The sequence below is a fragment of the Oryctolagus cuniculus genome, chromosome 4 (assembly GCF_964237555.1).
Source record: "Oryctolagus cuniculus chromosome 4, mOryCun1.1, whole genome shotgun sequence".
NCBI classification, from domain to species: domain Eukaryota; kingdom Metazoa; phylum Chordata; class Mammalia; order Lagomorpha; family Leporidae; genus Oryctolagus; species Oryctolagus cuniculus.
Window position 1 is genome coordinate 2,531,674 of NC_091435.1, and position 25,445 is coordinate 2,557,118.

The 25,445-nt window shown below is 60.4% G+C and overlaps 1 protein-coding gene across 8 annotated transcripts in view; it reads left to right on the forward strand.

Annotated features, from left to right (window-relative positions):
• The window catches only part of HSF2BP (heat shock transcription factor 2 binding protein), an 86,822-nt gene extending 71,657 nt beyond the window's left edge, over window positions 1–15,165 (forward strand). For 5 of the 8 annotated variants that reach the window (XM_051830138.2, XM_051830139.2, XM_051830143.2 and 2 more), the window contains 2 exons: window positions 8,355–8,540; window positions 14,445–15,165. In XM_051830138.2, coding sequence (XP_051686098.2) covers window positions 8,355–8,540; window positions 14,445–14,653 — 395 coding nt within the window. In that variant the 3' untranslated portion in view covers window positions 14,654–15,165. Of the gene's footprint in view, window positions 1–8,354; window positions 8,541–10,756; window positions 11,428–14,444 lie in introns of those variants that run through there. The other 3 variants (XM_051830140.2, XM_070071780.1, XM_070071779.1) reach the window with 2 other exon arrangements.
• Window positions 15,166–25,445: the final 10,280 nt, after the last annotated feature.

The window sequence follows — 25,445 nt, forward strand, 5'->3', positions numbered from 1 at the left end:
AAAAATTTTTGGAAAAAAAAAAAAAAAAAAAAAAAAAGCCTGCGACCAGGCAGGAGGGAGAGACCCGAGTCTCCTGCCTCACACACAGGTCGGGGCTGCAGGGCCGGGCTGCCTCACCTGCCCTGGCAGGAGAACCCAGCAAGGGGCCAGCCTCCCCCTTGTGCTCACTATGCCCCTCACAGCATTCTGGGAACTGCAGTCCCGGAAGTCAGCGAGATAGTTCTTTCCCTGGGAAACGGCAGTAAACAGATGCAGTGTCATGTGTGACACAGTGCTAACAATGAACGTGCAGGGGTGCGAGAGGGGGCTAGAGGGGGCGGGACAGGGCTGCTCTTCTGGGTTTTGGAGAGGAGACCCCAGTGGGGAGAAGAACCAGCCACGCTGTGCCACAGAGCGCTGCAGGCCGGAGCAGCAGTGGGAAGGGCCTGCGACAGTTTGGGCAGCGTGGCCGTGGGGTCAGGCGGGCCCGGGGCTCTGACTGGAGTGACAGTTGGGCTGGATCCCCAGAGAAGACTGGCCAGGGTTCCTGAGCTGGGAAGGCCATGCCAGTGCTCGTTCTGCCAGTGGTGGGGTGGCCGGGAGAGTGCGGTTAAGGTGCGAGGACCCGGGGAGCCTGCACTGGGGCGGTAGCCGCTCTTTGGGGAGCAGCGCACGGGTAAGGCCGGGTGCCGCGGCCCTCACAGAACCAGAGCACTGCTGTCGGCTGAGAGGATGGGGAAGAGTCCGGTGGGAGAGGAGCTTCTTGGAGGCCTGCTGTCTCTGGCACAGGCCGCGGTGTGCAGGCGCCATTGGAGTCAGGCCCCTGCCGTCTTAATGGGGCTGTGGTGCTGTGGAGGGAGCGCCAGTGCTCAGACACCTGTTTGTGTGCCCAGAGGAGCGGCCGGCCGCAGGGCAGCAGCAGCTAGATGCTTGCTGCCTGGCTGGGGAGCCTGCAGGTCCAGGGTTTATTTGAAAACATACTGCCCGGTGTTTACGTCCGGAATGCATCCAGGACCAGACGTGAGTGCCCTGGAGGCGTGGGCAGACGGCCCTCTGGGCTCAGCCGGCTCTGCTCTCCCCCGGCTGTTGTAGCCCCTGGTGTGGCCTGTATCCTGTGTGAGAGCCCTTGGAATCGCAGGAAGCAGCACCTCACTGGCCCGCAGGCAGCAGGCTCCCGATGGAGCACGGAGCCAGAGGAGAGGGGACGGGTGTTGGCGGGGACGGTTGGGAGCCAGGGACAGGAGCGGGAGTCCAGGACCCGGAGGACCCGGAGGGGCCGGAGCTCCTGAGTGGGCTTCAGCAGACCCCCTCTGGGTGTCTCTCCCCGGGTGCTCACTTGCCGTATTTCTGAGCTCAGAAGCCTTCCAGTGACATGCTCAGCGTATTCAGGAGAAGCGCAGTGAACGGCAGGATGGAGATGGGGGGGCACGTGACCCTCAGCAGCAGTCCTGCGCGTCCACTGGCCGCTGTGGCTCCTCTGGGTGTCTGTTGGGGACGCGGTGTGAGTGGGCTCACCCGCTCCTCCGCGGTCCTGCGTAGCTGCCCTCCATTTTCATGTCGACCCTGCAGGCTTTCTCAGCACCTCTGACGTGTGGCCTGCTGCTCCTTTGTTGTGGGGCCGCCTGTGCGTGGTGGGTGTTTGGCATCTCCTGGCGTCTGCCCCCACATAGCAGCACCGTGACAGCAGGAAGGTGTCTGACGTCACAGGGCCCCGGGCCAGAGTCAGTGTGGGGTGCCGCCTGCGTGAGGCTGTGCTACTGCTTTCCCGCCGGGCCTGGGAGTGCTGGTCCGTGTCGGGGCTCACGCAGGCAGGTGCCGATCGACACCCCGTGCACCCCGGAGCTTTCCGCTCTCAGGACACCCACGTGAGGGGACCGGCTGCTCTCGCCTTGTGGCTTTTGCTTGCGTTTCTTGCAAGGACCCTGAGGCCGAGCACATTCTCTGTGTTCACAGGGAGCGAGGGCGTCCTCTTTCGTCGAATCCTACTCAAATCCCGCCTGTTCTCTGTTAGGTTGTGTGAATTTGCATTTCCTGAGTACGGGATCTTTTGGCTTTACTGAAGTTGTAGGTGTAGTTGCTACCCGTATTCTGTTTGACTTCTTTCCTGGTGAGTTTGGATGAGCAGTGTGTGTCCCGTCAAGGACGCCTCAAGGCCGTGACGCCGTCCACGTCCTGACCCCCAGTCCCCCGCTCTGTGCAGGGCTGTGTTTCCTGGCACAGACACCTTTGCTTGTTTCCTTCCCAGACACCCTTGCTCCTCCTCCCATCTGAGAATGTCTTGAATTCTTCCTTTTTATTTTATTTTAAAAAAGGTTTATTTATTTGAAAGAGCTGCAGAGAGACAGGAGAGACAGAGGTCTTCCATCTGCTGGTTCACTCCCCAAATGGCAGCAGCAGCTGGGGCGGGGCCAGGCAGGAGCCGGGAGCCAGGAGCTCCATCCGGGTCTCCCGTGTGGGTACAGGGGCCCAAGCGCTTGGGCCGTCTGCTGCTGCTGTCTCAGGTGCATTAGCAGAGGGCTGGATCGAAAGCAGAGCAGCCAGGACGTGAACTGCGCCCTCACAGGATGCCGGCATCTGCTTCACTGGCCCCGGCACGGGCAGGCCCGTCTCCTTCACTGCTGAAGGCCGTTTCTCCCGGCCAGGCGTCCTGGGGTCGATGGTTTCTGGCCTCCGTGGCTGGAGCGGAGACCCCAGCACCGCTGGGCTGCTTCCTGGGGGTGAGCGGGGCTCCTCCTCTCGCTGCTTTCAGGATTCTCTGATTCTCAGAGGCTTGGCTCTCCGTGCCGTGACTTGGCCTGGGCTGCCTTTAGGTTTATCCTGCTCGGTGCGCATGCAGCTTCGTGAACCTGCAGGTTTTGTCTTCGGTCATTATGTCTTAGTTTTCAGCCCTGCTGTTTCTCCTCTGCTTCCTGGGCCGCCATGACGCGAGCGTGAGGCGTCGGCTGCGGTCCCACAGGAGTTCACCGCGCCGCCCCTCCTCCCTGGGCTGCTCTTCTGTCACCAGATTGGGGAGTTTCGTCCTGGCTCACGGCTCACACATGTTTTCCCCTTCGTCCCCGCCACTGTGTCTGCACCGAATTTTTAAAGTTTCAGGTGTGATGTGCTTCAGTCCCGACCTCTCTGTTGTGCCGTTTCTTGGGGGGGGTTGGGGGGGGTGGCATTTTTTCGTGTGTTCCCAGCAGGGTTGCTGGCTTCACACCCTTGTCAGAGAAGGCCTGGTCGCGCTGTCTCTGTGCTGGGGGCAGTCACACGGCGTCACCTGTCAGCCTGTGCTGAGCCGTGACCGTCTGCAGAGCTCCGTCTCGAGTGGCGTGGCTTCGTTCTGCTCCCCTGTCTGCTGGGTGCCGTTTGCTTCCCCTGACCTTTGGGCCCTGCGGGTGCTGCTGGGCTGCCCCTGCCTGCGTTTCTCCCGCCTCCCTCCTTTGGAGGGGCCGCCCGCCCCTCGCCCGCCCTGTGACCCGGCTCTCCTGAGGTCTCCTCACCTGTTGTGCCATGTTGGTCTTGGCCCTGCGACAGTTCTTCCTTCGTTTATCTTACTCTCAGTGCTGTAGATTAGGGTGGGGGCTCGGGGGGAGTAACAAGGCCTCCCCACTGCTGGCAGGGCTGCCTCCTGCCCCTCCTGGTGTGGTCGTTTCTGTGTGACCTCGGGCCCTGCTTCATGGAGCCTTCGGTGTCGTGGGGAAGAGGAAGGTCAGATCAGATGGGTTGATGGATGGGGGTGATCGGCCTTCCTGGGGGATACTCGTATTTATGGGGACATTGGGTTCTTTCTTGGGGTTCTCCTCTCCGTTTAAGTTGCTCATCTGTCACTGTGTGTTTTCCGCTAGCACCTGATATGGGCTGGATTGTGTCTCAAAATTCCTGTGTTGAAGCCCCAACCCTCGTCCTAGGATGTGGCTATGCCTGGAGATAGGCACTTAGGAGGTCAGTAAGGGCAATCCAGAACGGCTGTGTCCTCCTGAGACGAGACTGGAACCCACGGATGACCACGTGAAGTGCAGCAGGGGCCGGCGCCACGAGCGGCACGGAGGCCTCAGGAAACCGGCTCTGCTGGCCCCACGATCTTGGACGCCAGCCTGCGGGCTGTCAGGAGGTGCATCTCTGGGGCTTAAGCTGCCGCCTGTGGCATTTTATCCTGGCAGCCTGAGCAGCCAGCATGGGTACCTCAGCACGTGGGTGGTCTGATAGTCCCAGTCTGCTGAGGAACTGAGGGAAAGAGGCCTTCACGGGGAGGGTTTCAGCGCTTTTTGTCTCTTCCTTTGAAAGGTGGACATACGTGTGCACGTGCGTGTGCACACACACACACCCCTTCCATCTCATGGCTCTCTCTCCCACACACACACACACACACACACACCCCTTCCATCTGATGGCTCACACACACACACACACACTCACACCCCTTCCATCTGATGGCTCTCACACACACACACTCACACACACACACCCCTTCCATCTGATGGCTCTCACACACACACACACGCACACACTCACACCCCTTCCATCTGATGGCTCACACACACACACACACACACTCACACCCCTTCCATCTGATGGCTCACACACACACACGCACACACTCACACCCCTTCCATCTGATGGCTCACACACACACACACACACTCACACCCCTTCCATCTGATGGCTCACACACACACACACACACTCACACCCCTTCCATCTGATGGCTCTCACACACACACACTCACACACACACACCCCTTCCATCTGATGGCTCTCACACACACACACTCACACACACACACCCCTTCCATCTGATGGCTCTCACACACACACACACGCACACACTCACACCCCTTCCATCTGATGGCTCACACACACACACACACACACACACACCCCTTCCATCTGATGGCTCACACACACACACGCACACACTCACACCCCTTCCATCTGATGGCTCTCACACACACACACACACACACACCCCTTCCATCTGATGGCTCACACACACACACACACACTCACACCCCTTCCATCTGATGGCTCTCACACACACACACTCACACACACCCCTTCCATCTGATGGCTCTCTCTCACACACACACACACACTCACACCCCTTCCATCTGATGGCTCTCTCTCACACACACACACACACACACACCCCTTCCATCTGATGGCTCTCACACACACACACACACACACACCCACACACCTTCCATCTGATGGCTCTCACATACACACACACACACACTCACACCCCTTCCATCTGATGGCTCACACACACACACACACACACACCCCTTCCATCTGATGGCTCTCTCTCACACACACACACACACACACACACCCCTTCCATCTGATGGCTCTCTCCCCAGGTGCCGGCAGCAGCCAGGATCCTGCAGGTTGCTCTGGGTGACAGGAAGCCATGTGGTAGAGCCACCATCTGCCGCTCCCTAGGCTGTGGTGAGCGGTCAGCTGGAATCTGAGTGGACTGGACGTGTGCTGCAGCTGTCCCAAGCAGCTTCTTCCACTGCCCCAAATGCGCGCCCCTGTGAGGTTCTGGGTTTCTGTGTGACCTGGAGCTGGGCTCTACTCAGGGTGAGGGCCGCAGTCTCCTGCCCCTTTCTTGCCCTCGTACACTGCTGTTGTGGGCTTTCTTCAGAGCTGCTCCTCAGCCGGCATCTCGTCTGGCAGTTCTCCGGCTGTGACCTGGCGAGTCACGGTGTCACAGACCTTTGGTGTGGGTGAGGTGAGTAGAGGGAGAAGGGCGCTCTCAATTTTATGGCAGCCTTGGTCTTTCAGTGGCCTGTACCCATGGGCTGTGACCTTCCCAAGAGTGTCTCCCACCCCCCTTAGTCGGGGATGGCAGGAGGGTCTGCTGTGGGCGCAGGCTCTGTCAGTCTTCCTGTGAGTGACCTGTGGGGGACTCCGGCAGCACTGTGGCGTGGTGGCTGTCCCCTGCATGGCCACCAGGGCTACGGCCTTCTTTCCTCACCATGGGCACCTGGTGGAGCTCCTGGCAGCACAACCCCAAGGGTGGGTTCCCACCAGGGCTGCGACCCCAGGGGTTCTCTGCTCGTGGTAGCACTCTCAGCTCCCGGCAGTGCGTCGGCTCACTAAGTTCCGGTGGTGCCGGCCCAGGCCTCTCCTCCAGGGAAGCAGGGCCTGCGGGCAGCTGGTGCTGGAGCCTGCGTGGTCACTGGTCTCTGTGTGAGGATGGGGGGCTGCCCTCCGTGTCCTGGCGGGATGGGCTGGCGCCGACAAGCTGCAGGTTGGAGGGAGCACAGCCAAGGAGGACAGGAGGATGGCCTGGGCAGTGTCCTGTGGGCAGCAGCACTTGTGCTGTCGGGCATGGCGAGGAGCCGGTGCAGCCCGGTGCAGCGGGGGGGAGGGCTGTGAGCGGCCGGGAGGCGGCCGGGCCGCAGGGGCTTGTGTCCGCAGGAGGGCTTGTGGGGCCCCTCCAGAAGTCTCCGGTGTCGGAGTGGCAGGGCGGGGCCCGGGGCGCCGTGGAGGGTCTGGCTGCGTGGCATGGCTCAGCCTGGGGACGCGGCTTAGCCTGTGCTGCAGGCTGTGCTTGTCCGCTGCGTGAGGGATCAGTACGCACGCCGTGTCTTCGGGTGGTCACCCAGGGAGGGTGGGGATCAGGAGTCGGCCCTGGGCCCTGGGAAACGCGCTGGCAGCAGATTGCGGGGATCTGGGGCGTGGGGTGGGTGGGTTTTCCTGGGTGTTTACCGGTGGAAGCCTGGGGCTCCAGGAGAGACGAGGGTTGGAGGGATGGCGTTGAGCGTCACCGACAGATCCGTGGGATCGGAAGGCCTGATGTGGTGGAGGTCACCAAGTGTAGCGGGGCAAGGGGGAGGCTGGGTCATCCTGGGTGCTGCCGCGTCAGAGGGCAGAGGGACAAGGACCTTGATGAGGGTGTTGTGCGAGCCAGCGCCCGGAGGGAGTGACCAGCTGTGGCAGGAGAGCCGAGCAGTACAGGGCAGCTGAGGGAGCGGGGAGGGCAGGCGGTGTGTTCGCAGGCTCAGGAGAGATGGGAGGAGGAGGCAGCTGACAGCAGCAGCAAACAGCTCCTTCTAGAATGTTCCCAGAAGGGAAACAAAAGCTGGGCAGTAACTGGGGGTCCAATGAGGTCAAGGAGGAGGATTTCCTTGCCTTCTTGCTTGTTCTTTGAAGTTTGTATCCCGGGGCTTGTGTTGCTGTGTGCCCAGGAGCACGCCCAGGAAGCACGGCACACAGCCTAGGAGGTTGCTGATGTGGGCCAGGCTTGGTTCAGAATCCAGCCGCGTCTCCTGGGCCCCAGGAGGGGGTGGGCTTGGCGCGTCCTGGGAGCTTCACCAGCAGTCTGAGCTCCTGCCTAGTTGTACTGGGAACATATTGGCAGCAGCCCAGAGTTGCCTTCCTGGGCGACAAGGAAGGTCTTCTGGATTCTTCAAATATAATTTCAGCTATTAAGCAATTTGAATGATTGTGAAAAGAATTTTAAGGGGCTGGCATTGTGGCGCAGGGATAAACCGCCTCTTAGTGATACCTGCATCCCATATCAGTGTCGGTTTGGGTCCTGGCTGCTCTGCTTCCAATCCGGCTCTCTGCTGATGTGCCAGGGAAGGCCTCAGGAGACGGCCGAGTGCTTGGCCCTGCACCCCGTGAGACCTGAATGGAACTCCTGGCGCCAGCCTGGCCCAGTGCTGGCTGTGCAGCCATTTGGGAAATGAACTGGAAGATGAAGACCCCACCCCTCACCCTACTGTCCCATCCCTTTCTGCCCTCCCTCCTGTTGTTTCAAATAAATAGATGAATCTTTTTTTTAAAACAAAGAATTTTAAATTATCAACTGCTGTTTGAATGGAGACTATCATTATAGTGATTATCAAGGATTTTTATGACAAATTTATCACGTATTCTCAATTAGGGATTGTATCAAGTCATTTGAAACATTCAGTCCAATGTAAAGGGGCTGGCGTGTGGCACAGCAGGTAAAGCCGCTGTCGGCACTGCCGGCGTCCTTAGCAGAGGGCTGCCCCGCTCACAGCCCAGCTCCCTGTCAGTGCACTGGGAGAGCAGGATGGTGCCCACGTCCTGTGGCTTCTGCCACCCACGTGGGAGACCTGCGTGGAGTTCTTGGCTCCCGGCTTTTTGACTGGTGCAGCCACTGGGGAATGAGTTAGCAGTGGAAGGTGTCTGTGTCTCTCCCTCCCTCTTTGTCACTCTGCCTTTCAAATAAAATACACCTTCAAAAAGAGTGTGCTCACGTAAGTAAGTTTCTCTTGAATTAGGTATTATGTTTAAAAGCTTTGTATAAATTCATTATTTAATATTTTGTACTTTGAATTTTATTTTACTTTAATTCACAATTTAGAAATAAGTTTTCCCGTGAGGTCTCATACGGCCACCCTGATCCCCTCTAGTTGACCGCCATGTGCCCCACGGACAGGGTGGAACGTTCTGGAAGCACTGCCCTGATGACGGGCGTCCGCGAGGCGTGCTGCGCTGCCGCCCTCCTGCGGCACATCCCCCTCTCCCGCCTGCCCAGTGGCGAGTGAATGTCGGTGCTTACGTGGCCAGCACTGCCGTTGCCCACCGCTCAGCCGTGGGTAAGCCCTTCCTCATTGTGCTCGGCGCTCTGTGCTCACCCTCAGGTTGGCGTTGAGCCCTGCGCCCGTCCCCCCTCCCCTGAGGCAGGCGTGCTCGTGAGCCCACGTTGCCGCCAAGCCGCTCCTGGAGCGGCCTGGCCGGCTGGGCGTCCCCACAGCCCGGTTTGCCCAGGTTCTCTGTCCCCGTCTGCTCTCCACATCCGGGCTCGCTCCTCTCGGCTTGCTCCCTGGTCTCTGGAGGATGAGAGTGGGAGGGGACTTTGGAGATGTTCTGTATTTGACACACGGTAAGCATGCTCTCACCTGTCGTCGTCTGGTTGGGCAGAATGCTCCAGTTGGAACAGATTTTATTTTGAAGTGTAAAGATGGTCAGGTAGGACTCCCCAAGCCCCTCCCCTTCTCCAGGGGCTCTGGGGTGGGAACTGGAGCGGGGAGGTTCTCAGTGTGTCGGGGCTCAGTGGGGAGGGACTCCCCAGGGGCTGCAGGCCTCGCTGTTCCTCTGGTGCTCTTGCTGGGGCTGGTGCTCAGGTGGCTCTGAGTCCTTGGAGCCCGTGTGGACCATGAAGTCCACGTCCCTGTTGCTGTACTAAATTCATGGTCGTGGCGGGAAGCGAGCTTGATGAAGTGGGCACCGAGGCAGTGCCGGCCTGGCATCTGAGGTGGAGGAGTGGGTGTCACTGTGGGAGGCGCAGGAGACGGCCTGGTGCTTGCGCGGCCCAGGATGCCCGCTCTCTCCGGGCGGCACGTCGGGTCCATGACTGACACGTTGGGGATGGGCACTGGGGAGCCAGGCCCGTGTTTCCCATTCAGCCCAGGGACGGCCTTGCTCACGGCGTGGCGTGCGTGGCGTGCGTGGCGGGCTTGGCGGCGCCTGTAGATGCAGGGATGACGTTCTGGCCGCCCGTGGCTGTCGGGCCAGCTTCCCGGAGGGGCCGTCGTGGTGTTGTGGGTGGCAGTGGCGGCATGGACTGTGGCCGTGAGTCCCTGCACGCCTGTGAAGGTTGTGTGGGTGACCGTGGCCAGAGGGCCTGCGCAGTTGGTTGTGCAGGAGGCGTTGCTGATGACCTTGAGGGAGCTGCCACACCGTCACAAGCAGGGCATCAGCGGGGGCAGGCGCGGTGACGTGTTTGTCTCCGCCCGTCTCCATGGGGGAGGCACCAGCACGACCCCATTGATGCTGGCGGGATCTCGCTCCTGGGAGCTGGTGGTGACTTTCCTATCGAGGATAAGCTTCCTGTTCTCAGCCTTGACCGTGCCGTGGCCCTTGTGGGTGGACTCACACTGGAACGTGAGCCTGGGAGTGGGGTCAGTGATGGGGTTAAAAAGCAGCCCTGGGGATCAGGCACCGGATGCGACCACGCCCGTCCTCTCCGACCTTCACCGTCCTGTCCTGGAGACGCACGGGCAGCTGTGGCTGTCTCAGACGCGGGGAGCAGAGGGCCCGTTCTGTGAGCTAACGTCCAGTACGGATGAGAAGTTGTGGTTCCTGATTCTTTGTACTCGATCTGCTTTTGTAAGTGTATCAAATCTCGCGTGTTCGTTTTCTGAGCTGAGACTTCATGGTGACGTGCCTGTGTGTGTCCCGTGTGACCTGGGAAGTTGGAAGATGCGTCTTCAATTCTAGAGATCTCTGCGTTACTTTGAATATTGGAGGTGGCCTGGTGCCCCCTTCTGTGGTGTGTGTTCGTCCCGGACCCGATTCCCATTTCTCTGTCTTGTAGCTCTACTTTCAAGAGATTTTCCATACTTCTATTGAAGTCTTCCTCTCTGCCACCATGAATTTACTTTGTAATTCTTCTGGTGTGTGCTTTTCAGAATCTCTCTCTTAAAAAAAAAAAAAACAGCTCAGGCTGGCATCGCGGCAGAGCTGGGTAAGCTGGCACCCACGTTGGAGCGCTCGTTGGAGTTCTGGCTGCTCTGCTGATGCTCCTGGGAGGTGGGGAGAAGCAGCGGTTTAAGTGCCTGGGCCAGGGCGGCGCTACCCAAGGGGAGGACCAGGGCGGAGCTCCCGGGCCTGGCTGCAGCCTGGCCCAGCCCTGACTGGTGTCAGCCATGGGGAGTGAACCAGCAGGCGCAGCGCCTCCCTGTCTGTCTCTCCCTCTAACTCTGCCTTTCAGATAAATAAATGCATATTCAAGGAGGAACGTTTCTTCTCGCCGCATAAGCTCCTTGCTTTTCCCTCCTCTTGTTTCATTTGAAATGATACCTTTTCTCAGGGGTCTGGTGCTGTGCGGTGTGGCCATGTTTGATGCTGATTGGAGGTGGGCCGCGGTGTGACCTGTTGGGGACCACAGGTCAGCCCTTGACTGAGTCCCCCGGGGTTCCCCTCGCTGTCTGAAGAAGGCTTCTGGTGTCTTCCGCCTGCCAGCTCCTGAAATGGGGGAGCGTGTGTGTGGCTGCCTTGTCCCCACCCTGTCCAGCAGGACCACCGTCCCGGGCTCCCGTCCCTGCCCAGGCTCTGTAGTGTGGCTGCCTCGTCCCACCTGTCCAGCAGGACCACCTTCCCGGGCTCCCGTCCCTGCCCGGGCTCTGCAGTGTGGCTGCCTCGTCCCCACCTGTCCAGCAGGACCACCGTCCCGGGCTCCCGTCCCTGCCCGGGCTCTGCAGCGTGGCTGGTGTGTCCCCACCCTGTCCAGCAGGACCACCGTCCGGGGCTCCCGTCCCTGCCCGGGCTCTGCAGCGTGGCTGGTGTGTCCCCACCCTGTCCAGCAGGACCACCGTCCGGGCTCCCGTCCCTGCCCGGGCTCTGCAGTGTGGTTGCCTCATCCCCACCCTGTCCAGCAGGACCACCGTCCGGGCTCCCGTCCCTGCCCGGGCTCTGCAGGAAGTCATTTCCAGTCCTCGAGGAGCGGGGCAGCAGTGCAGAGCTGCTTGTCCAGGAAGCCAGGTGCATTGAGTTGGGACGTGCACAGGGTGACCTTCTCTTCCTAGTAGGCGGTAGTGTGAGTTTCAACAATCAGACAACGACTGCTCCACCCCTTTGTGATCAGCCCTCCCCTGCCGCACGCTGGCGGCTGCTGGTCTGTCTGCTGCTCCTGAAGAGGATGTAGGACAGCGTGTAGGCATTTACACGGATGCGTTAGGGATGCGAGGTGCTGGAGTTTGCATCAGCTGTCAGCGTGTTTCTTCCTGAATGTTTTCCGTTGCAGCCAGTGGACCACAGTCTGTATGCTTTCCTCAGCTGGAGGGTGTTGGGCTCAGAAACTGTTGGCAGTTCTGAGTGCAGACACTAGAAACGGGGTCTTTGTGCACATCAGTTTTATCTGTCTGGGTTATGATGAATCTGAATTTAAGAGGAACTGCCAACTTCCCCAGAGGCTGTACCACTTTTCATTTCTGCCAGGGACTTAGGAGAGTCCACTCACTCCTCATTCTTGCCAGTGCTGCTGCTTCCTGGAGCACACGCTAGCAGGAAGCTGGGATCAGGGGCAGAGCCAGGACTTGAACCCAGGTGCTGTGATGTGGGATGTGGGAGTCCCAAGCAGTGTCCCCTGCTGTACCACACACACATCCCCACTGTAGCCTTCTGTGAGTGTGAGTGTGTGTGTGTGTGTGTGTGTCTCTCCCCAGCTGTAGCCATTCTGTGTATGTGTGTGTGTGTGTCCCCTTGGCTGTAGCCATTCTGTGTGTGTGTGTGTGTGTGTGTGTCCCCTTGGCTGTAGCCATTCTGTGTGTGTGTGTGTGTGTGTGTGTCCCCTTGGCTGTAGCCATTCTGTGTGTGTGTGTGTGTGTCCCCTTGGCTGTAGCCATTCTGTGTATGTGTGTGTGTGTCCCCTTGGCTGTAGCCATTCTGTGTGTGTGTGTGTGTGTCTCCCCTTGGCTGTAGCCATTCTGTGTGTGTGTGTGTGTGTGTGGTCCCCTTGGCTGTAGCCATTCTGTGTATGTGTGTATGTCCCCAGCTGTAGCCATTCTGTGTGTGTGTGTGTGTGTGTGTGTGTCCCCGGCTGTAGCCATTCTGTGTGTATGTCCCTGGCTGCAGCTATTCTCTGTGGTGTGTATGTGTCCCCGGATGTAGCCATTCATGTGTGTGTGTATCCCTGGCTGTAGCCATTCTGTGTGTGTGTCCCTGGCTGTTGCCATTCGTGTGTGTGTGTGTGTGCGCTTGCACACGGGTGTGCGTCCCTACGCAGGTCTTTGCTGTGCTGCCATGGGAAGGCGTCTTCTGTGGTTGCTGGGGCGTGTTCTCTGAACGTCTGCTGAGGGGGCTGGCGGCAGGGCTCACGTCCTGGCTGCTCTGCTTTTGATCCGACTCCCTGATAATGCACCTGGGAGAGGAACAGCTGATGGCCCAAAACCTGGACCCCTGCCATCCGCGTAGGAGACTCAGAAGAGGATCCTGCTTCAGCCTGGGCCAGTGCAGGCCACTGCGGCCATTGAGGAGTGAACCAGTAGATGGAAGACCTTTCTCTAACTCTGCCTTTCACATAAACAAATCCTGAAACACATACACACACACACAAACTGACCCTAGGAATAAGGCTGTCAGGGTTCCTGACTCTGATTGTGAATATTTATTTGCCCTGTGGCTGCTGTGTCTCTCGAAGCTCTGTTGTTGGGAAAGTGTTCTGTCTTTCAGTGCATTGGCTATAGCGATTCCGTGGCCCTCTTTCTCCTTGATAAAATTGTTCTGGGTGTCTAATGTGGTAATACAGGTACTGCAGCCTTATAGTGACTCTTTGCATGGCATACTTCAGTATGTTTTTACTATTTTTAAGAGATTTACTTTAAAATTTATTTGAAAGACAGAGTTACACAGAGATGGGGGGCAGGGAGGTGGCGGGGGGTGGAGAGGTATTTCTGTCCACTGGTTCACTCCCTACATGGCCACAATGGCCAGGGCTGTGCCATGCCAAAGCCAGGAGGCAGAGCTTCCTCTGGAGGTCTCACGTGGTGCAGGGGCCCAGGCACTTGGACCATCATCTGCTGCTGTTCCCGGGCCACAGCAGGGAGCTGGATTGGAAGAGCGGAGGTAGAGCAGCTGGGTCTTGAACCAGCACCCAGATGGGATGCCGGCACTGCAGGTGATGGCTTTACCTGCTATGCCACAGCGCCAGCCCCTAGCTTCTACTTTGAAAAGCTTTTAATGTCTGCTCTAGAGTTTATAATAGTCTTTAATACAGTATGTTTTTAAATAATATTCTGTTTCAGGTGCAGTCCATTAGCAGGAAGTTAGAGTCAGGAGGTGAGCTGAGTTGAACCCAGGTCCTCCGATGTCTTTTCTGATTGAGTGTGGATGCTGTGTGCAGGACAGCAGACTTCCGTGCTGGGCTGCGTAGTGACCAGTCTGAGCCTTGGGGACCACCTGTGGTCAGGGCTTGCTCTTGGAACGGCTCTTCTTCTGGTAGTCACTTAGAGGTCCTTTTGAGTAGATGCAGTACTTGGGATGAGGTGCTGGTTTTGAGCTGATCCCAGTGACAGTTTGCGATCAGGAGTTGAATTAATGCATGTTAGTGAATTAATGCGTGTCGCTAGAGAGGTGATGATGAGGCTGGGTCCACCCGCTACCCTTTGGAGCTTTGAGGCAGGCTGTTCCTTGTTCTTGCTGCTGCGACTTAGCGGGGCTTCCAGGTCCTGTGATTGCCGGGGCACTCCTGGGCACTCCTGGGCATCCCACGGCAGATGACGGGACTTGGTGTGACTGTGGTCGGTGGCGCTCACGGGCCCTGAGCAGGTGCTCTGTCCGTGGCTCCTGAGGATGCGCTGCGGTTGGAGTGAGACAGGTTACAGCCGACACGGAGAGGCCCTGCGCTCCTGGTTCAGCACTTCAGTACTGCATCCTCGCGCTGGCACTGAAGGCGGGTGGTTACTGCTGGCCGGTGCTTGAGTTCTCCGTCAGACGTGACCGTGTTCTGGATTAGCCGCCGGCAGCAGGTTTCCTCTAACCACGAGTGTTGCCTCCCCTAGATCCAGACGCAGAGGTGTGCCTTCATGTCCTGCGGCTCGTCCAGTCTGTGGTCCTGGAGCCGGAAGTGTTCTCCAAGACGGCCTCCGAGCTCCGGAGCTCGCTGCCCCTGCAGCGCATCCTGGCAATGTCCCGGAGCCGCAACCCGCACCTGCAGACCGCGGCCCAGGAGCTGCTGGAAGACCTGCGCGCCCTGGAGCGTGACGTGTAGGTGCGCCCTGCCAGGGCTGGGTGAAAACGCCCGTGTCCCCTCTCCTCCCCAGGTCTCTCACTTTGTTCCAAAACCGCTCCTGCCCCGTGTTGGAGATGGCCAAGCGCAGCTGACTAGAGATGGACATGAACTGATGTGTATCCCGCACCACCTCCTTCTGGAAGTGACCGTGCTCGTGGGCGGTCCGTTAGCTTTGCCCCAGGGGAGGCCCAAGTAGAGCCCCACTCCGGAAAGGCCGTGCCGGTGCTGCCTGGGCGACGGCTCTCCCGGAGCGGCTGCTTGCCCTGGTGCACGCCTGCGACCTGTGGGTGCGTCCAGAGAAACGGCCAGCTTGTTCCGGATGCGTTTCCTTAGAAAGCAGTTCACTCCCTCTCTAGTGCGGTGGCGCTTCAGCGTGCAGGGTCACCCCCGTGACCCGGGCGCCTGCTGCCTGGGGCCACGTGGGCATTTTAGCTCTGTATTTTTGGTGCTCTTGTTTTTGAATAAAGAAAATCGGAAGTCACTGCGTCACAGCCATCGCTCTCCGAAACTCTGTACCTTCCGTCTGCTTTGTGCCTCTGGCTGGGAGAAAGCTCTCCTCGCCCTGTCCGGAGCCCGTTGTGTCAGCTTAGACGTCCAGCTTTGCCGTGAAAACAGCACCAAGGGCTGGCACACGAGCGGTGGTCAGGCTTCCCCGGGGCGGCTCCATGTCTGCCCTGCGCACCGTGTGCTTGCGCCCCAGCCCCCACCAGGTGGTGCCTCTGGCCTGCTCGCTGTCACTCTCTGTCCAGTGTGCCTGGGCACAGTGCCCCGCAGACGCTGGGGCCTGTGTGAGAGAGAGCCGCCCTTTAGTCAGCTGCCAAAGCCCCATGGGAACAGCTCCCCCTCCACGCGCTTGTTCAGGCCCTGGGGCTCAGCACTGCAGGAGCAGCTGCAGAGGCAGGTGTCCCCGTCGGCGGTGTCTGACACGCGGGCCCTGTCTATGCTGTGTGTGGCTCCTGGAATAACTTCCTCTTTCTTGTGGGCGGGTTTCTAGAGGCGATATGTGATTTGTGGCTGGGGCTGAATGAAGGGGCGGGGAGGAAGGCACAGTGGCTTGGGTGTCATGAGGCAGCCTCTCGTGCACACCAGCTCCTGAGAGCCAGAGCCGCGTCGTAAGACAGTTTAAATTCCTGGAGGCAGCAACAGCCCGTCTGTGCTGGGTGGGGCTGTGGGGGTCAGACGGGACGCCGTGCCGTACCGACTCCAGCCTGGGACCCCCTTCTCCGTGGCTGCTGGCACAGGAGGGTGCCCGCCGTAAATCAGTGTAGTGAGTCTGGGCTGCCTCTGGGCTGCAGGTGATCTCCGGCCTGAGTGGGCCTGGCGGGAGAGGGGCGAGCCTGGGCCGGGCTCGTCGCGGGATGTGCTCCTGTGCTGAGGTGCCGAGGGGCCGCAGTAAGGAGGGTGAGGGGCCTATTCTGAATGAGTGACACAGGGAAGGCGTGGTGGCAGGTGCACGCTGAAGCAACCCCAGGACAGGGGTGAGGCCGGCGCCAGGGCCCTGCACTGCTGTCTGTGCCCTTGCTGTGAGGGCGGTGGGGAACGAGGGCTCTTCTAGTTTGTCTGCAGCAGACCAGCTTAGGAACTCACAGTTACGGAAACGGAGACTGCGCTGTGAGTTTTGAAGTCAGAGACAAGCATTTTAAAATTTAATTTTCCAAGAACACCTATTAAATTAAAAGCTCTTGTTCTCCTTGGCACCGTCAGTTTGTGCAGAAGCCAAGCCTGGCAGCTTTGCTCACAGGCCTCCCTGGCCCAGGTGCATCCGGGCAGGCCCCTGCCTCCTGCTGCTTGCTCGCCGTCTGCCTGCTCGCTGTGTAGTCTGAGCTGCAGGGTGGTGCGGGGTCTGTGGGCGTCCTCGGGAACTGGGTCTCCTTGTGTGTGACTTGGGGTGAAGCTAGAGTTAGCGCTCTGCGTGCAGAAGACTAGAGCTATGTCTTCCGTTGATCCACGGTATTTTTACAGTTAAAGTACTAAGCATGAGATCACAAGACTGAGGCCTGAGTAACGTTAGACCAAGGCTGGGCCAGGCCGTGAGTGAGAAGCCATTTTAGGGACTGGTGTTAGGGAGCAGTGGGCTGCCTGTGTTGCCAGGATCCCACGTGAGTGCGGGTTCGAGTCCTGGCTGCTCCATTTCCAATCCAGCTCCTTGCTGACGCATCTGGGAAGGCAGTAGGTGATGGCCCGCGTGCTTGGGCCCCTGCACCCGTGTGGGAGACCTGGGTGGAGTTTCTGACTCCTGGCTTCAGTCTGGCCCAGCCGTTGGGGAGTGAAGAAGTGGATGGAAGATCTCTGTCTTTCCCCTCTCTGACTCTGCCTTTCTTTTTTTCTTTTTCTTTTTTAAAGATTATTTATTTATTTATCTGAGAGAGTTACACAGAGAGAGGAGAGGCAGAGAGAGAGAGAGAGAGAGAGGTCTTCCATCTGATGGTTGACTCCCTAGATGGACGCCGCAACGGCCGGAGCTGTGCCAATTTGAAGCCAGGAGCTTCTTCTGGGTCTCCCACGTGGGTGCAGGGGCCCAAGCACGCGGGCCATCTTCCACTGATTTCCCAGGCCATAGCAGAGAGCTGGATTGGAAGTGGAGCAGCCGGGACTAGAACCAGCACCCCATATGGGATGCTGGCACTTCAGGCCAGGGCATTAACCCACTGCTCCATAGCACCGGTCCCTGCCTTTCAAAGAAATAAAATAAATCTTTAAAAACGGAGGGATTTTAATAAAGGCTGTGAGTGTGCCTGATGCTGGATGCCCCATAGCTTTCTGGTGACATCAGTAGGGGTGGAGAGAGGTGGGAGGCTCATTTCGCAGGAGGCCCTGACTTGAAGTTAGCTCTGAGAGGACTTCTGCCGCCAGGGCAGGACCTCAGGTTTGGGGTTTGGGATAGGGTACTGCATCCCACGGGGATGTGCGAGCTCAGAAGCCCCGACTCAGGGAGGAGTGGGGGACCCTGGCTCGTGTGTCTGTGCAGGCTTCACCCCACAGACACTGGCTGGCCACGCTCTGAGGCCCTGCTCCAGACACAGGAAGTTGGAGTCGCTGTGCCAGTGCGTGCTGAGCTGTGAAAGTGTGACTTTGTCTTTTAAAATTTGTAATTATTGAAAGAATGTTAACCAGTAGGTCTACCGTAAAGGCTTACCTGTCGAGCACTCGAGGTGCAGGATGCAGTGGCAGGAAATCGCGCTCTGTGGTGTCGCGCCGTCCCAGCCGCTGCTTCTGGCACAGCCTCACCTTCTCACGTTGACTCTGTCCCTGTTAGACCGCCATCCCCACCTGCCCTGCCGTCTGTCTCTCTGGCTGTGGCCCCCCGGGGACCTCACAGAACTGGAGTCACCTAGCAGCTGTCCTGGGCCTGTCCTGTCCTGAGCGTGGTGTCCAGGTGCAGCTGTGCCGCCACAGGAGCCCGTCCTGTGTGCATTTGCTGCGCCTGGGCCCTGCGGTGAGTGCAGCTTGTGGGAGCTGTGGGGCCCGAGGACTGCACACGGCTCCCGCGGAGGCTGCGGCTGCCAGCTTCCGCGCCAGCACGGTGCTGTCTGAGTGATCGTGGCGCTGACAGTGGGTGTGAAGCGCCGTCTGGGCCTCACTGCGGCTTTGATGTCGAATGCCTCCCCAGCTTGCAGCAGGCACCCTCTGTGTGTCCTGGGTGTTAACCCCGTGTTAGTCCTACGGCTGTCAGCACTCACGCCTGTTCCCTGCGCTGTCTCTTCCACTTTGCTAGTGCTTGGATACACAGGAGATTTAACGCTGGTCAAGTCCAGTTGATCTGTGTTTTTCTCTTTGTTGACCTTGCTTTTGGCACCTTATCTGAGGAGTCACTGCCACATCCGTGGTCATGGACTTTCCCCTAAGCTGTATCCTCTTGAGATCATTTTGATCCGTTTTGGGTTAGTTTTTATCTACGGTGTGAGGTAAGGGTCCAGTTTCACTCGTTGGCTCATGGATTTACATTTTTCTCAATACTGTTTGTTGAGTTTTGTACCTGTCATGTGAAAATGGGGCTTTTGAAACTCAACAGTTCACGCGTGCTGAGCTCCATGCTGCCGTTGGAGGAGCAGCCTGGGCTGCTCGTCCTGCTGTCACGGCACGGGCGGGGTCCCGGGCTTAGCACCGCTCGTCATCTGCTCTGTGTCTAAGCCGAGGGCATGTTTGAGGCCCAGCTATTCAGAGTAAATGCTTTCATGCAAAATATGAAGATTCGTGTGCCTGGGAGAAGCACAGTCCAGGCCAGGGAGAATGCGAGGACCTGTGCGTGCCCATGGACGGCGGGGTGGGCAGGGCCCGAGGGAGGCACCACGATAGACTGCGTGTGTTGGGCCGGGGCAGGAGCAGCTCTGGTTACGTCCTGTGTTTGAGACCGTCGGGTCACTTCCTGCCCAGCCTAAGCAGCCAGTGTCCCAGCCCATGGCTCTGTCTCCCAGCATGCCTCCCGTGGTCCGGAGCCACACGCAGACCTGAGACCCAGTGCGAGTTCACTGGGTGCCGCGCCTGCCCAGCACAGCATGGGGACGGCCACACGCCCCGAGGAAAGCGCCTGCTTGCGCCGCCTGGCCCTCCCCACAGGTGCTGGCACCAGCGGCTGATTCTCCCGGGTGAGCTGCACGCCTGCTGCTTCCCTTGAAACGGGCTTTCAGGTGCCTGTGCCTGTGCCTGTGCCTGTGCCGCCTCTGCCCGCTGTACGGTCTCTGGGGCTGTGGCTCCCTCCGGGCCCTTGTCTCTCCAGGAGGGACCCTTCGCCCGGAACTGGACCACGGTGGTCAGCCCCGTGCGGCCCGGTGCTGTGCCAGGCGCTGCAGCCTGAGGGCCTTTCCTGGCACCCTGCCTGCTGGGTGGGGGAGGCTCCGCACCGACGGCAGCCCATGGCCGCACACGGTGTTGCTTTCCAGGGGTTGCACTTCAGCCCGGTCCTCACAGCCACTGGATTCAGCACCCCAGCACAGTCCACAGGGGGCCCCACAACACCCCGCAGTCCTGACCCAGCCCCTGTGCCCCACTGGGCTCACCCTCGGCCGCAGCGTGCTGTCAGCTCCCCTCCCTGGAGGTGTGTCCACACCGAGGCCCAGGGTCTGTGCACCTTGGGGGTCAGCAGTCCGGACTCTGGCGTCGAAAGGCATGCGTGGCTGCCGGTGCACACCGGTGTCTAGACGGGCTCCCGTGTGCTGGTCACAGGGTTGTGGTTAGGAACAGGGACAGATGGAATCAATCATCGAGAGTGTAGGTTTTTAAAAGGTTCTGTTCAGGGTCTGAAAGTCAGTCAGTTAACGTCCATGGCTGCCTCCAGTGCTGCTTGTTCCTAGGTCACCCAGGAAAATGGAGGGTTCCCCTCTCGCGGTGTTTCTTAGAGAGCCCATGGAGCTGAGGCCAGCCTGAGTTCTGCCTCTGCTCTGGGCCAGAAAGCCGGCGGCAGCCCTGGCTGGGCTTGGAACTATTGGGGCCTTCCCTGTGGGGCAGGCAGGCCGGGGTTGGAGCTGTCGGGGCCTTCCCTGTGGGGCAGGCAGGCCGGGGTTGGAGCTGTCGGGGCCTTCCCTGTGGGGCAGGCCGGGCCGGGCTTGGAGCTGTCGGGGCCTTCCCTGGGGCCAGGCAGGCCGGGCTTGGAGCTGTCGGGGCCTTCCCTGGGGCCAGGCAGGCAGGCCTGGTGCGTGACCAGGCCGGGGTGGCCAAGCGAGAGGGACACCCTCTGCTGTGATCTTTCTTTTTTAAAGCATTTTCTATTTCATTTCATTTTTATTTGAGGGACAGATGCGAAGAGAGCTTCCATCTGCTGATTCACTCCCCAAATACCCGTAAAATGGCTGCAGCGGGCCACATCCAGGAGCCCAAAGCCCGAGCCGGGCCTCCCTCACGGGGACAGGCCCCATGCTGCCTCCAGGGTGTGTCGGCAGGAAGCCGGGTGGGAGCAGAGCAGTGCAGCCGGCCCAGGCAGCCACACGCCCACCCTCCTTTGTTTCCTGAGTGGGTGAGAGGCGTTGCAGGAGAGGTGGCTGAGGACAGGCGGGCGTGGAGCTGGCCGAGAGCCTTTTGGAGTGAGGCCACTTTGACGCAAGTCGCGGTGAGAAACGGCGCGCGCCGGCTGCCTGCGTGCGCTGTGCTCGGAACACTGTGCCCCTGCGGGTGAGTCAGTGTCCTCCCTCCTCGCCCCGTGCCAGGGCGGGGTGTTTTCCAGACCTCAGCGCCGAGCCTTGCGTTAGAGCACACCTCTCCCCTCGGGGAGCGGAGGCTGCTCCTCCACTGATGAGGTTTCCAGCCCCCGCGTACCAGGTTCCGGGGGCTCGTGTGTCCCTGGGCCCTGCTGCATACCCTGCTTCAGCTTTGACTGGAGGGCGTGGGGGTGGCACCCGAGCGATAACATGGAGCTGTGATCCTTCCTGGGACAACAGCCTGTGTGTATGTGTGCTGTGTGTGCTGTGTGTGTGTGCTGTGTATGTGCTGCATTTGATTGTGTTTCAGGGGCTAGTGTCTGCTGAGGGATACGCATGTCTGCTATGTTTGGGGGTGTGTGTTTTTGTGGGGTGTGTGTTTCAGGGGTGTCAGGTTGTGCGTGTCTGTTGTGTGTGGGGTGTGTTGGGCGATGTGCATGTCTGCACGTTTCGGGTGTGTTTTGTGGAGCAGGTGTATGTGAGGGGTGTCTGTTGGGGACTGTGCATGTCTGTGCCGTCTTTGGGGTGTGTGCATTGGTGGGGTGTGTGTTTTAGGGGTGTCAGGTTGCACATGGCGGTTGTACATGTCTATTGTGTGTGAGGTGTGTTGGGGGTGTGTTGGGGACTGTGCATGTCTGTGCCGTCTTTGGGGTGTGTGCATTGGTGGGGTGTGTGTTTTAGGGGTGTCAGGTTGCACATGGAGGTTGTACATGTCTATTGTGTGTGAGGTGTGTTGGGGGTGTGTTGGGGGCTGTGCATGTCTGCCGTCTTTGGGGTGTGTGTTTTAGGGGTGTCAGGTTGTACATGGTGGTTGTACATGTCTGTTGTGTGTTGTGTGTGAGGTGTGTTGGGGACTGTGCATGTCTGTGCCGTCTTTGGGTGTGTGCATTGGTGGGGTGCGTTGGGGTGTCTGTACTAGGGGCTGGGCATGTCTGGTGTTCGGGGGGTGTGTATTTGTGGGGATGGGTGTGTGGGGAGTGCCCTTGGAGCTCAGGAGCAGTGGGGCCTTGCCCTGGGCCTTGCTCACTGTGGACCCTGACCCATGCCCAGGCTGGCTCTGGCCCCTGTTCTGCTGCCTGGGCCCAACTCACCCCACCAGGGCTCCTGGCTGCCCAGGAGCTGAGGAGCACAGGGTCTTCTGTCCTTGAGCCCCTGAGGCTGTCCCTCACCACAGAGCAGACCCCGCGTGGGGTCTCCCCGCAGCTCCAGGCCTGCCCCACTTCTGCCTGAGTCACGTGGGTGCTGTTGAAGCCCTTGTGGTGCCATCAGTGGCAGGTCAGTGGGTGGGTGGATTTGGCGTGTGTGTCTGTGTGCGTGTTGAGGACGGTCACGCCTCCCTTTACATGCTAAGCGCAGCTTCGCCTTGACTCTGGTCTCCCGGCTTGTCCCGTCCCGTCCCTGTGACGTCCTGCTGGGGATGTGGCCGCGCAACAGGCCTGCACCTGAACTTACCTGCAGGCGTGGAACAACCCTGAGAAGGAGCAGCCCCCGGGAGGGGATTCCCCCGGACTTGGGCCCTGCAGGGTCAGGTGGTGTGGGGACATGACCGTTCTCACGTCCCCCCGTGAGGCAGTGGTCTCCGCCTCAGGCCAGGACGAGGAGTGGCCCGCCGCCACGCTTGCTCCTGTGGCCTGGGTGGAGACTGCATGGTACAGCCACGTTTGCTGCGTGGACCCAGGGGCAGGTGTCGTGGCTCAGCAGGTTACATCCCGTAATGGAGTGCCTGGGTCACTTCCTGTCCAGCTTCCTGCTAGTGCCCCGGGGAGGCTTACGTCCCTGCCACCTGTGTGGGAGGCCCAGGCGGAGGCCTCAGCCTGGCCCAGCCCTGGGGTACTGACGTCTGGGGAGCGAACAAGCAGATGGAAGGTCTTTCTCTCTCTCCCTCTTTCCGTAACTGTGCCGTTCAAGTAAATAAATAAATCTTGGAAAAAGAATTCCATGCTAAGGATTTTTTAGGGGACGTTGGGCCTCAAGTGTGTGGGCTGGACTGGGTTCAGTAAGCGTGGCTGCTCGCTGTCTGCCCCCCGCATGACACAGCTGAGCGGCCACCCGCATCACACGTGACACAGCTGGACGCCCCCGTCCTGCATGACACACCTGGACACACCCGCATACGTGACACAGCTGGACAACCCCTCATGCAGGACACAGATGGATGCCCCCACACGTGTGACACAGCTGGACGCGCCCGCACGTGTGACACAGCTGGACACCCCCACACGCGTGACACAGCTGGACAACCCCACATGTGAGACACAGCTGGACAGCCTCCGTGTCTGGCCAGAGGCTGCCTGCCCTGGTGCGTGCTGCCGAGTGGCGTGTGAGCTGTTCCCAGCTGTAGAGCAGCGGGCCTGAGCCCAGACGTGGGACCGGCTGCTCCCCAGGGCCTGGCTCAGTGTCTGTCGGGTTTGCCTTCCTCGCTGCGTCACCAGCCAGCAGCCGGCTGACTGGGACTCGGGCAGAACCCCCTGGCCCTTGCTGCCCACTCTGTCCCGGTCTTGTCTCAGCGCCCGAAGCCCCTTTGAAGATCTCGTTTCACTTCCTGCTCCTGGAAGTTGTCAGAACAGCTCCATCGTGAGGTGACACAGCTAGGAGCGCCCAGGACCCAGGAAGTGGCCGCCAAGGTCCAGGAGCAGGGCCAGACTTTGGGAGATGCCCAGACGCCTGCTGACCGACTTCCGCTCCCATGTATCTGTCCAGGTTCCTGGGCGCTGCCGTGTGCCCCACCGGTGTCAGCAGGAGGGACTTGGGGCAAGGAGCAAAACTGTGTGTGCTCCCCGGGCCCCGGCACTGCCCCCTGTGCTCCCTGGGCCCTAACACTGCCCCCCTGCGCTCCCCGGCCCTGACACTGCCCCCCTGCGTTCCCTGGGCCCTGACACTGCCCCCCTGCCCTCCCCTGGCCCTAACACTGCCCCCCTGCCTCCCTGGGCCCCGACACTGCCCCCCTGTGCTCCCCGGGCCCTGACACTGCCCCCTGCACTCCCTGGGCCCCGACACTGCCCCCCACCCCACCTCCCCAGGCCTGATACTGTCCCTCTGCGCTCCCTGGGCCCCAATACTGCCCCCCCTGTGCTCCCTGGGCCCGACGCTGTCCCCCGGCCTCCCTGGGCCCCAACACTGCCCCCCTGCACTCCCCGGGCCCCGACACTGCCCCCTGCACTCCCTGGGCCCCAACACTGCCCCCCCCCACCTCCCCGGGCCCGACACTGCCCCCCTGGGCCCCTGCACTGCCCCCCTGCGCTCTCTGGGCCCCTGCACTGCCCCCCTGCGCTCCCTGGGCCCCTGCGCTGCCCCCTGCACTCCCTGGCCCCGACACTGCCCCCCTGCGCTCCCTGGGCCCCTGCACTGCCCCCCTGCGCTCCCTGGCCCCGACACTGCCCCCTGCGCTCCCCGGGCCCCGACACTGGCCCCCTGCGCTCCCCCGGCCCTAACACTGGCCCCCTGCGCTCCCTGGGCCCCTGCACTGCCCCCCTGCGCTCCCTGGCCCCGACACTGCCCCCTGCGCTCCCCAGGCCCCGACACTGCCCCCCTGCGCTCCTGGCCCCGACACTGCCCCCTGCGCTCCCCGGGCCCTGACACTGCCCCCCTGCGCTCCCCTGGCCCCTACACTGCCCCCTGCGCTCCCTGGGCCCCAGTGCTGTTGTGTCAGGAAGCCTTGACTGCGGTCTGGGCAGGTGAAAGTTTCCTGTTTGTCCTGTCGTTAGTCACACGGATTTCTGGGCCAAGCCGCCTGCTCCCAGCGTTAATCCCCGGCCCCGCGGGCCCAGGGCAGGCTGCAGCTGGCGGGACCTGTACAGCCCACGCTCCGGGCACTTCCTTGTTCCCAACTCCTTCCAGAACATTCTGGTCTGGGCTGCACTTTGTGCCACTCGCCCCAGAGGAGGCTCCAGAACTGTGTGGGGAGGGTGTAGCCTCTCCCCAGGGGCTGCCGTGGGCGCGTGGGCAGGGACAGCAGAACTAGGGGCCTTTGCCTGTCCAGAGCACGTGGGGCCTCAGCCCGCGACGGCCGCAGAGGGGGTGGGCGGCAGCATCCGTGCTACCCGGGGCCCGAGGGGCGTGCAGGCCACCTGGAGCAGTGAGTCTGCAGGTCATGGCTTTCTGGGGAGCCCAGGACCTGTCTGTCGCCTGTTCTGCGGGATTCACCGTGTGACAGTGGCAGAGGGCCTCCCAGCCTCCCAGGCTTGGCCCCAGGCCCCAGGCCCTCAGCTAGGGCTCAGCTCCTCAGAGGCTGTGCCATTGTGCCCCTCCCGGAGGAGGCAAGCGCGCCCCCAGTGTGACCTGGGCTTCCCCAGACCCCTCCTCCCCCCGGGTGGGATGGTCGCCTGGCTCTCGGAGCAGGGTGTTGTGGGTTGTGGCAGGCTGTACCCCGCGGGAGGCAAGATCCAAAGCGACCCTCACCTTTGACCTTGGGAGGCATCAGGTCTTCGTGTTTTCCGTTGGGCTCCTGTTAAAATCCACCTGCGTGTCCTAGGCACACCCTGAGCACTCGAGGTGCGGACCTGAGACCCTAGCGGGGGACCCGGGATGCAGGGTCTCGGCTCCCTCTCCCCAGCCCCTCAGGCCCGCGCCTGGCAGCGTGGACCTGTCTCAGATATCTCTGCTGCCTCCCCCTCTGTCTTCCAGAAGGACGGGTGGCAGCC